Genomic DNA, 12,500 nt, shown 5'->3' with positions numbered 1-12,500 from the left:
CTAACCACTAGACTACCTGCTCTAACCACTAGACTACCTGCTCTAACCACTAGACTACCTGCTCTAACCACTAGACTACCTGCCTCTAACCACTAGACTACCTGCTCTAACCACTAGACTACCTGCTCTAACCACTAGACTACCTGCCTCTAACCACTAGGCTACCTGCTCTAACCACTAGACTACCTGCTCTAACCACTAGGCTACCTGCTCCAACCACTAGACTACCTGCTCTAACCACTAGACTACCTGCCTCCAACCACTAGCCTACCTGCCTCTAACCACTAGGCTACCTGCTCTAACCACTAGGCTACCTGCTCTAACCACTAGACTACCTGCTCTAACCACTAGACTACCTGACTCTAACCACTAGGCTACCTGCTCTAACCACTAGGCTACCTGCTCTAACCACTAGGCTACCTGCTCTAACCACTAGGATACCTGCTCTAACCACTAGACTACCTGCTCTAACCACTAGACTACCTGACTCTAACCACTAGACTACCTGCTCTAACCACTAGACTACCTGCCTCTAACCACTAGGCTACCTGCTCTAACCACTAGACTACCTGCTCTAACCACTAGACTACCTGCCTCTAACCCGTGTTAAAACCCTCTGAAAGAGTCTAGGCTACCTGCTCTAACCACTAGGCTACCTGCTCTAACCACTAGGCTACCTGCTCTAACCACTAGACTACCTGCTCTAACCACTAGACTACCTGCTCTAACCACTAGGCTACCTGCTCTAACCACTAGACTACCTGCCTCTAACCACTAGACTACCCGCCGCCCTGTTTCTAATAAAGCAAGCTAAATGACATGTTTTGCTTAGCTAGCTATCTATATGCCAAATGGATGGTTACCTTCAGCTAGCTATCTATCTACATGCCAAATGGATGGTTACCTTCAGCTAGCTATCTATCTACATGCCAAATGGATAGGTTCCCTTCACGTATCTGAAATGACACGATCAATTGATGTTTACTGATCATAAACCTTGACTTGCTGTTTCTGATGAAAGAGATAAATGTGGAATAATCTGAAATATGTAGTTCTGAAACCACTCTTCACGATAATATTATAAATGAACAATTATAAGATTTATTTAACAATTCTTCGTCAATGGTTTTAGGTTTTGGAACCCCCCCAGCAGTCGAATCGTTTCATATTGTGACGTTTCATTGATAATGACCCAATTACCTATAATTTCATTTCATTTTATGGGTACATAGAGAATTTCAGACCGCTATAGTTTCAGTCTTTCCAAGCCAGAACACAATAGAACCCGTGTTAAAACCCTCTGAAAGAGTCTTCAGGGTAATAATGACTTAAGAATATAATAATTCAGGGAAGTCAAACCTGATTGGCTGATGCAAGTCAAATCAACGGGGGACTGAGTACATGGGATTAATTCAGATTTTGTGGTAATCATTTTCACATTGGGAACTCTCTCTCTCTCTCTTCCGTCCTTTAAGATTATTATAAGGAGACAATTTAAAGAACATAAATGTAGCCCTGGGCTCTGTCTGTCTCTCCAGAGGGAGTAGAGTAGATGCTGTTAGCCTTTAAGCTGGTAAAGCTGGTAAAACACACACACACACAAACACACCGTAAACAATGACAAATACAGTCAAAGGTGTGACTGATTGAGAACCCTACCCGGCTAAAACATAGAGATACAAAATAATAGAACATAGAATACCCACCCCAACTCACACCCTGACCAAACCAAATAGAGACATAAAAAGGATCTCTAAGGTCAGGGGTGTGACATTATGACAGGGCATTTTTACTAGGATTACATGTCAGGAATTGTGAAAAACTGAGTTTAAATGTATTTGGCTAAGGTGTAAACTTCCAACTTCAACTGTCAGTACGTGGTTGCAAAGGGCATCAGTGTCTTAACATCGCAATTCCCCAAAGCAGGATACTCTGACCACAGTCCAATACAGAAATCTGGCTTCTGAATTAATTCAATTTTCACAGAACTGCTTGATGCAATTTCGATGAGGATCTCTTGTTCAGATATCGGTAAGTGGACTAGAGGCAGGGCATGAAAGGGATATCGAATCCAGTTGTCTGTTTCAGGAAAGTACCTGCGTAATTGCGCACCCAACTCACTCAGGTCCGTCGACACTCAGATGTAGAAGCACGGTGGGTAGGAAATACTCCATAGAAAGACCAAAACCTAGGAAGAAACCTAGAGAGGAACCAGGCTATGTGGGGTGGCCAGTCCTCTTCTGGCTGTGTCGGGTGGAGATTATAACAGAACATGGCCAAGATGTTCAAATGTTCGTAGATGACCAGTGTCGTGTCTTTGGCTATGCCGGATTAAGTGATATGACATGCTATTCTATAAAATAATTTATCCGTAATTAATATTACCTGATTGAGGGAATCATGTAAATGTTATTAACGAGAGAGTCAGGGCACCACAAAATAATATTTATAGAGCTGTTATCTTCCGAATAAACTCTTAAAGACCTAGTAATATTTTACATCATTAGCAGTCACTATTAATCGTCACTTTAATTCAGTCTCATCTGAAAGTTGTACATTTTTGGTTACCTGCAAGAACCCTGGCTAACAAGTTGAATCAGAAATACAAAATTGGGTTTAATTATTTATTTACTAAATACCTAACTAATCACACAGAGTTACACATACACATAATTAATCATAACTTGATTACAAATTACGTCATAAAGGAAAACGTCCCTCGCGGGCGGAACAGATATGACAGCTTGTTACACAAAAGAAAAGGGCTGGGTTTGAGTGAAAGAGCAGGAAGACTGAGGGACAAAGGGTGAAGCTGTGCTATCATAAATACAGTATCTTATGCATTCTTAATTACCGCCCATTTGGAAAAAGGAAATGCAATAAATATTTACTCCGAGCTGCGCTTCGGTAGGTTGGTGGTAGATGGAAGGCCGTGTTGCCCAACCGAGTCCTTTGAAGAATGTCTCTGCTGATAAATTGGATACGTTGTAGTAACGTTGTTGTGTGGTAGACGGAATACTCTGTCTGTTCCTTCCTAAACTGTGTTTGCAGCTGCTGTTGCTAACTCAACAGCTAGGAGGTATCACTTCTGTAGTGAATAAGAGTTCAAAGTTCATACCATTCGCAACCAAAGCTCACCCTGGGGTTGGCTTAGTTCTGTAGTTGACATGTTGGTCCTTTTAACGCAGAGGCTGCAGACCTCACGTACTTGGAACAGGAGGTTATATTGTCGTCACGGCTTTATATAGGAAGGGAGAGGAGGGCGTGTTTCAAAAGTTTTATAGCCCATGTCCCATCACAGGGGCGGGCCACTGATTCAGCAGAGCCCTAACCTTATAAAAACCCAATTGTCACATTTTAGAAGCTAAAATCACATTTCGTCGCATCATGAATAATTTCATATTCAAACATTTAACCTCTTCGAGATAGGGGGCGCTCTTTTAATTTTTGGATAAAAAACATTCCCGTTTTAAACAAGATATTTTGTCACGAAAAGATGCTCGACTATGCATGGAATTGACAGCCTTGGAAAGACAAAACTCTGACGTTTCCAAAACTGCAAAGATATTATCTGTGAGTGCCCCAGAACTAATGCTACAGGCGAAACCAAGATGAAGTTTCATACAGGAAATGCCCCAGATTCTGAAGGCGCTGTGTTCCAATGTCTCCTTATATGGCTGTGAATGCGCCAGGAATGAGCCTGCCCTTTCTGTCATTTCCCCAAGGTGTCTGCAGCATTGTGACGTGTTTGTAGGCATATCATTGGAAGATTGACCATAGAGACTACATTTACCTGGTGTCCTGCCCGGTGTCCTGAAATTATTGCGTAATCTGTAGGTCCATGCGCGTTCCATTTCTTCAGAAGAGAAAGTAAAATGCCACGATGGATTTTATCGTCGATAGATATGTGAAAAACACTTTGAGGATCGATTCTAAACATCGGTTTGCCATGTTTCTGTCGATATTATGGAGTTAATTTGGAAAAAAGTTTGCGTTTTAACCTGTTGATCCTACCCCCTACTTTTTCGAACATTCTGTTAAAAATCACGCAACATTTCAGCGCCCTGCTACTCATGCCAGGAATATAGTATATGCATATGATTAGTATGTGTGGATAGAAAACACTCAGACCTTTCTAAAACTGGTTAAATCACGGCTGTGACTATAACAGAACGTGCGTTTCATCGTAAAGCGCAGGAAAATCTGATCACTGAAAATTGGAAAATATATCAATGCGCCACTTGCATATATTGTTGAATGGAAACCACATTACCTGGAGCCGAGATTGCAATTCCTACAGTTTCCACACGATGTCACCAGTCTTGTCAATTGCCTAGGCGTTGTTTCTTGGTCCAACGAACAAGAGACAGCCCATTTCTTCCGGTCTCTGACCGGATGTTTTGGAGTAGAAATTTCTGAACATGATTTGAAGACGTGAAGCTAACGTTTACTAATACCTAAAGTTGCGTTACAAAAGTATTTCAAAGTGTTTTGTGAATTTATCGTCAACTTTTTTAATGAAAAAAAATGATGTTGTTCAAGTTCTTCAAAGGTAAATGATTTTATTTGAATTCTTTTCTGGTTTTTGTGGAAAATGTTGCATGCTGAAATAGAGGCATAATCCTATGCTCGGCTAACAATACTGTTACACAAATGCTTGTTTAGCTACGGTTCAAAGGCATATTTAGAAAATCTGAGATGACAGTGTTGTTAACAAAAGGCTAAGCTTGAGAGCAAATAGATTAATTTCATTTCATTTGCGATTTTCATGAATAGTTAACGTTGTGTTATGCTAATGAGCTTGCGGATAGATTTACACAAACCTGGATACAGGTTTTTTTTCGTAGCTAAACGTGATGCAGAAAACAGAGCGATTTGTTCTAAACAAATAATCTTTCAGGAAAAACTGAACATTTGCTATCTGAGAGTCTCCTCATTGAAAACATCCGAAGTTCTTCAAAGGTAAATGATTTTATTTGAATGCTTTTCTGGTTTTTGTGAAAATGTTGCCTGCTGAATGCTAACGCTAAATGCTACGTTAGCTATCAATACTGTTACACAAATGCTTGTTTTGCAATGGTTGAGAAGCATATTTTGAAAATCTGAGATGACAGTGTTGTTAACAAAAGGCTAAACTTGAGAGCAAATAGATTAATTTCATTTCATTTGTGATTTTCATGAATAGTTAACGTTCCGTTATGGTAATGAGCTTGAGGCTGTATTCGCGATCCCGGATCCGGGATGGCTCGACGCAAGAAGTTAAATTGAACAACAATTCCATGTGAATCCGATAACTCTGATGTGTAGACTTTCCACTGTAGAGTTTATGTCATCCTATCATTGATGAGAATGTCTCAAATGACAACCGAAGCATGATCAGGTGGACTGGGGACAGCAAAGAGTCATCAGGCCAGGTAGTCCTGAAGCATGGTCCTAGGGCCTAGGTCCTCCAACATCCCCCAGATAAACCAGATAAACTACATTTATTTATTAAGGTTCAAATAAAAATATAGAATCTGAGAGATGGAACGGTGCAAAGTTCAAGTCGGCCGGTTTAATGTTTAATACGGACCGACATCAAAGTCTTCTTTCCCTGGGTGTCATGACAACCAAACCGTGAGGCAGCGCAGGCCACGGAACAATACACACACACACCAGCCTCTCAAATATGCACAGGGAGGAGAGAGGAAGACACGAGAAAGGAGAGAAGGGGTAGGAGAGAGAATTAAGAAATGTGAGATTCTGTACAATGCAGAATTAGGACAAATCTCGCTAATTATCAAAATCTAGAAGAATAGCAAAAATATATATTTTTTAAAAACCAAGTAGTTCTCAAAACTTCCAAAACCTCAGAGAGATGAACTTGGAGAAATTGTCCCTTCTGCCATCTGGTAAAGGGACTCTGCTCAATTACACACACAGAATCCCAGGACAGCAGCACAATTAGACCCAACCGAATCATGAGAAAACAAAAAAGATGATTACTTGACACATTGGAAAGAATTAACAAAAAAACAGAGAAAACTAGAATGCTATTTGGCCCTAAACAGAGAGTACACAGTGGCAGAATACCTGACCACTGTGACTGACCCAAACTTAAGGAAAGCTTTGACTATGTACAGACTCAGTAAATATAGCCTTGCTATTGAGAAATGCCTCCGTAGTCAGACCTGGCTTTCAAGAGAATACAGGCTATGTGCACACTGCCCACAAAATCAGGTGGAAATGGAGATGCACTTCCTAACCTCCTGCCAAATGTATGACCATATTAGAGACAAATATTTCCCTCAGATTACACAGACCCACAAATAAAAAAACAAAATCCAATTTTGATAAACTCCCATATCTACTGTCCTTCCCTATAAGCGCGTTAATGTTCTGTTGTCAATTTGTTTACTGTAAAATGGCATTGTATCTGGTCAAACACTATTTGTTCCAGAAGTTTACTAAGGGTTGGTAACAGGCTGATTGGTCGGCTATTTGAGCCAGTAAAGGGGTCTTTACTATTCTTAGGAAGCAGAATGACTTCAGCTTCCCTCCAGGCCTGAGGGCACAAACTTTCTAGTTGGCCTATACTGAAGATATGGCAAATAGGAGTGGCAATATTGTCCGCTGTTATCCTCAGGATAAAGGAGAGAGGAGAGAGGAGAAAGGAAAAAGGAGGATAGAGGAGATAGGAGAGATGAGAGAGGACAGAGGAGAGTGGAGAACAGAGAAGATGGAGGAGAGGAGAGAGGAGAGACGAGAGAGGACAGAGGAGAGTGGAGAGCAGAGAAGATGGAGGAGAGGAGAGAGGAGAGACGAGAGAGGACAGAGGAGAGTGGAGAGCAGAGAAGATGGAGGAGAGGAGAGAGGAGAGACGAGAGAGGAGAGTGGAGAACAGAGAAGATGGAGGAGAGGAGAGAGGAGAGACGAGAGAGGACAGAGGAGAGTGGAGAACAGAGAAGATGGAGGAGAGGAGAGAGGAGAGACGAGAGAGGACAGAGGAGAGTGGAGAGCAGAGAAGATGGAGGAGAGGAGAGAGGAGAGAGGAGAGAGGACAGAGGACAGAGGAGAACAGAGAAGATGGAGGAGAGGAGAGAGGAGAGACGAGAGAGGACAGAGGAGAGTGGAGAGCAGAGAAGATGGAGGAGAGACGAGAGAGGACAGAGGAGAGAGGAGAACAGAGAAGATGGAGGAGAGGAGAGAGGAGAGACGAGAGAGGACAGAGGAGAGTGGAGAGCAGAGAAGATGGAGGAGAGGAGATAGGAGAGAGGAGAGAGGAGAGAGGAGAGAGGAGAGAGGAGAACAGAGAAGATGGAGGAGAGGAGATAGGAGAGAGGGAGAGGAGAGAGGAGAGAGGAGAGAGGAGAGAGGAGAGACGAGAGAGGACAGAGGAGAGAGGAGAACAGAGAAGATGGAGGAGAGGAGAGAGGAGAGATGAGAGAAGACAGAGGAGAGTGGAGAACAGAGAAGATGGAGGAGAGGAGATAGGAGAGAGGAGAGAGGAGAGAGGAGAGAGGAGAGAGGAGAGACGAGAGAGGACAGAGGAGAGTGGAGAGCAGAGAAGATGGAGGAGAGGAGAGAGGAGAGACGAGGGAGGACAGAGGAGAGACGAGAGCACTGATAGATAAAGATAGAGAACTGCTAAATGAGAAGTGATCTGATCCAACAGAATACACACCCCCACCTTCCCAAAAAGTCCTGACTGCCAAGCTATGGCCTAGTTCTTGTTGGTGTACGGCTGTGCTCTCAAACGTATGCACAGGCTAGGTAATTGGAGGAGCATTAGCCATACGTTTATGAGAAAGCATTCAGGCGTGTTCGCCAGCTTTTATGCGGCGCTGCCGCAGCGAGAGACCTCAATTAATCGCCGTGGAAATTGCCCGTTTCTAAAACGTGTAATTTCTCAGGAGGAAGTGACATATTTATGATATCCTGGCTGCCCGGACGCTTTGTTTCAGCCGGGCAAAACATGGGCTGGGGGAACAGAGCGGTTAAGGGAGGGAGAGAAGAAGAGTGGGACGGAGGGAGGGAGGTGCTGATAGAAGCAGTAGGGAGGGTAAAAGGGAGAGGTAAAGTGAGAGGGAAGAAAGATATTGTAGCTGAGAAGGAGAGAGGGAAATAGGAACAGACAGAGAGGGAAAGAGGAATAGAGAGAGGGAAAGAGGAATAGAGAGAGGGAAAGAGGAATAGAGAGAGGGAAAGAGGAATAGAGAGAGGGAAAGAGGAATAGAGAGAGGGAAAGAGGAATAGAGAGGGAAAGAGGAATAGAGAGAGAAAGAGGATTAGAGAGGGAAAGGATAGTTAAGGTAAGAAGTCCAGACGGACACACAGAGATTAGGATGGAGGGATGGAAGGATGGAATGATGGAGGGATGGAAGGATGGAATGATGGAAGGATGGAATGATGGAGGGATGGAAGGATGGAATGATGGAAGGATGGAGGGATGGAGGGATGGAAGGATGGAGGGATGGAAGGATGGAGGGATGGAATGATGGAATGATGGAGGGATGGAAGGATGGAATGATGGAGGGATGGAAGGATGGAATGATGGAGGGATGGAAGGATGGAATGATGGAAGGATGGAAGGATGGAATGATGGAGGGATGGAAGGATGGAAGGATGGAGGGATGGAGGGATGGAAGGATGGAAGGATGGAGGGATGGAATGATGGAATGATGGAGGGATGGAAGGATGGAGGGATGGAAGGATGGAATGATGGAAGGATGGAAGGATGGAGGGATGGAAGGATGGAGGGATGGAAGGATGGAAGGATGGAATGATGGAGGGATGGAAGGATGGAATGATGGAAGGATGGAAGGATGGAAGGATGGAGGGATGGAAGGATGGAATGATGGAATGATGGAGGGATGGAATGATGGAGGGATGGAGGGATGGAGAGATGGAGGGATGGAGGGATGGAAGGATGGAATGATGGAGGGATGGAATGATGGAGGGATGGAAGGATGGAATGATGGAAGGATGGAGGGATGGAAGGATGGAATGATGGAAGGATGGAGGGATGGAGGGATGGAAGGATGGAATGATGGAGGGATGGAAGGATGGAATGATGGAGGGATGGAAGGATGGAATGATGGAAGGATGGAATGATGGAGGGATGGAATGATGGAAGGATGGAGGGATGGAGGGATGGAAGGATGGAGGGATGGAGGGATGGAATGATGGAATGATGGAGGGATGGAAGGATGGAATGATGGAGGGATGGAAGGATGGAATGATGGAAGGATGGAGGGATGGAAGGATGGAGGGATGGAAGGATGGAATGATGGAGGGATGGAAGGATGGAATGATGGAAGGATGGAATGATGGAAGGATGGAAGGATGGAGGGATGGAAGGATGGAATGATGGAATGATGGAGGGATGGAATGATGGAGGGATGGAATGATGGAAGGATGGAATGATGGAGGGATGGAAGGATGGAATGATGGAAGGATGGAGGGATGGAGGGATGGAAGGATGGAGGGATGGAAGGATGGAGGGATGGAATGATGGAATGATGGAGGGATGGAAGGATGGAATGATGGAGGGATGGAAGGATGGAATGATGGAAGGATGGAATGATGGAAGGATGGAATGATGGAGGGATGGAAGGATGGAATGATGGAAGGATGGAATGATGGAAGGATGGAGGGATGGAAGGATGGAATGATGGAAGGATGGAGGGATGGAAGGATTGAGGGATGGAAGGATGGAGGGATGGAAGGATGGAATGATGGTGGGATGGAAGGATGGAATGATGGAAGGATGGAATGATGGAGGGATGGAAGGATGGAATGATGGAAGGATGGAGGGATGGAGGGATGGAAGGATGGAGGGATGGAAGGATGGAGGGATGGAATGATGGAATGATGGAGGGATGGAAGGATGGAATGATGGAGGGATGGAAGGATGGAATGATGGAAGGATGGAAGGATGGAAGGATGGAGGGATGGAAGGATGGAATGATGGAAGGATGGAAGGATGGAGGGATGGAAGGATGGAATGATGGAATGATGGAGGGATGGAATGATGGAGGGATGGAGGGATGGAGAGGTGGAGGGATGGAGGGATGGAAGGATGGAATGATGGAGGGATGGAAGGATGGAATGATGGAGGGATGGAAGGATGGAATGATGGAAGGATGGAATGATGGAGGGATGGAAGGATGGAATGATGGAAGGATGGAGGGATGGAGGGATGGAAGGATGGAATGATGGAGGGATGGAAGGATGGAATGATGGAAGGATGGAATGATGGAGGGATGGAAGGATGGAAGGATGGAGGGATGGAGGGATGGAAGGATGGAGGGATGGAAGGATGGAGGGATGGAATGATGGAATGATGGAGGGATGGAAGGATGGAATGATGGAGGGATGGAAGGATGGAATGATGGAAGGATGGAATGATGGAAGGAAGGAAGGATGGAATGATGGAAGGATGGAATGATGGAGGGATGGAAGGATGGAATGATGGAAGGATGGAATGATGGAAGGATGGAGGGATGGAAGGATGGAATGATGGAAGGATGGAGGGATGGAAGGATGGAGGGATGGAAGGATGGAGGGATGGAAGGATGGAATGATGGAGGGATGGAAGGATGGAATGATGGAAGGATGGAATGATGGAAGGATGGAAGGATGGAATGATGGAAGGATGGAATGATGGAAGGATGGAATGATGGAAGGATGGAATGATGGAAGGATGGAAGGATGGAGGGATGGAGGGATGGAAGGATGGAGGGATGGAAGGATGGAGGGATGGAATGATGGAATGATGGAGGGATGGAAGGATGGAATGATGGAAGGATGGAAGGATGGAATGATGGAGGGATGGAAGGATGGAATGATGGAAGGATGGAATGATGGAAGGATGGAATGATGGAAGGATGGAGGGATGGAAGGAAGGAAGGAGGGAAGGACGGAGGGATGGAAGGATGGAAGGATGGAGGATAGAAGGAAGGAGGGATGGAGGGATGAAGGATGGAAGGATGGAGGGATGGAGGTGAAGAGAGGTCCTGTTGTGTCTCTCTGTGCCCATCCGTGTGTGATGTCTCTCTCTAACCTACACACACACCCACACACCCACACACCCACCCACCCACCCACACACACACACACACACACACACACACACACACACACACACACACACACACACACACACACACACACACACACACACACACACACACACACACACACACACACACACACCGATACACAAACACGCACGCACGCACGCACACACACACACACACACACACACACACACACACACACACACACACACACACACACACACACACACACACACACACACACACACACACACACACACACACACACACACACACACACACACACACACACACACACACACACACACACCATGTTGGCTTCCTGAGTCCCGGCCTGGTCACAGATGTCTCTGTGTCACAGCGCTCTGGTCAACATGCACACCGACACAAACCATAGGTACTGCACTGACAGTGTGTGTGTGTGTGTGTGTGTGTGTGTGTGTGTGTGTGTGTGTGTGTGTGTGTGTGTGTGTCTTTCCGGTCAGATTGTATGACTTGTATTGTACGTCAACGTGTAATGAAGAGTCTTGTTGTAATGTTGCTGCTGACGAGACACACCATGGCAGGTGTCATCGCTGTGGGGGTCCTACATCAGAGTGAAGGGCAAATGGTTCAGGCAGTTGATCGGGCAGCTATAAAGCCACAGGGGTCCTGACGTTGTAAATAAGATATCAGAGAAACACCCCTGACCAGTCTGTCACTACACCACCAACTACGTTGTGTGTGTGTGTGTGTGTGTGTATGGGTGTGTGTGTGTGTATGTGTGTATCGGTTTGTGTGTGTGTGTAGCTGTGTGGGTGTGTATGTGTGTATCGATGTGTGTGTATCGGTGTGTGTGTATCGGTGTGTGTGTGTATTTGTGTGTGTGTATGCGTGTATCGGTGTGTGTGTGCGTATGTGTGTATCGGTTTGTGTGTGTGTGTGTATTTGTGTGTGTGTATGCGTGTATCGGTGTGTGTGGCTATGTGTGTATCGGTTTGTGTGTGTGTGTAGCTGTGTGGGCGTGTATGCGTGTATTGGTGTGTGTGCGTATGTGTGTATCGGTTTGTGTGAGTGTGAAGCTGTGTGGGCGTGTATGCGTGTATTGGTGTGTGTGTGTATCGGTGTGTGTATCGGTGTGTGTCTTTGTGTGTATGTGTGTATAGGTGTATGTGTGTGTGTGTGTGTGTGTAGGTATCCTACCTCTGCAGTAGGGCAGGGGGAAGTCCCATGCTGCGGTCCCAGCAGACGTAGCCAGACAGGACAGCGTGGTGTGACCCTCCAACACGTAGCCGGGGCTGCAGCTGTACCTGATCTTCTCTCCAATGTTAAAAGTTGAGCCCTGTTGAAGACCGTTGACCAGCTGGCCTGGGTTACCACAGGTATAACTAGGTAGAGCTGGGAGGAGAGAGAGAGAGGGAGAGAGAGAGAGGTTACCACAGGTATAACTAGGTAGAGCTG

General features: G+C 45.5%; 1 protein-coding gene across 1 annotated transcript in view; it reads right to left on the bottom strand.

Annotated features, from left to right (window-relative positions):
• The window catches only part of LOC124012290 (CUB and sushi domain-containing protein 2-like), a 270,739-nt gene that overhangs the window by 1,467 nt on the left and 256,772 nt on the right, over positions 1-12,500 (bottom strand). The window contains exon 4 of the mRNA XM_046325752.1: positions 12,243-12,437. Within this exon, the coding sequence (XP_046181708.1) occupies positions 12,243-12,437 (195 nt within the window). The remainder of the gene's footprint in view (positions 1-12,242; positions 12,438-12,500) is intronic.

This window comes from Oncorhynchus gorbuscha, linkage group LG24 (assembly GCF_021184085.1).
Source record: "Oncorhynchus gorbuscha isolate QuinsamMale2020 ecotype Even-year linkage group LG24, OgorEven_v1.0, whole genome shotgun sequence".
NCBI classification, from domain to species: domain Eukaryota; kingdom Metazoa; phylum Chordata; class Actinopteri; order Salmoniformes; family Salmonidae; genus Oncorhynchus; species Oncorhynchus gorbuscha.
This window is presented reverse-complemented; position numbering and strand designations above follow the sequence as displayed.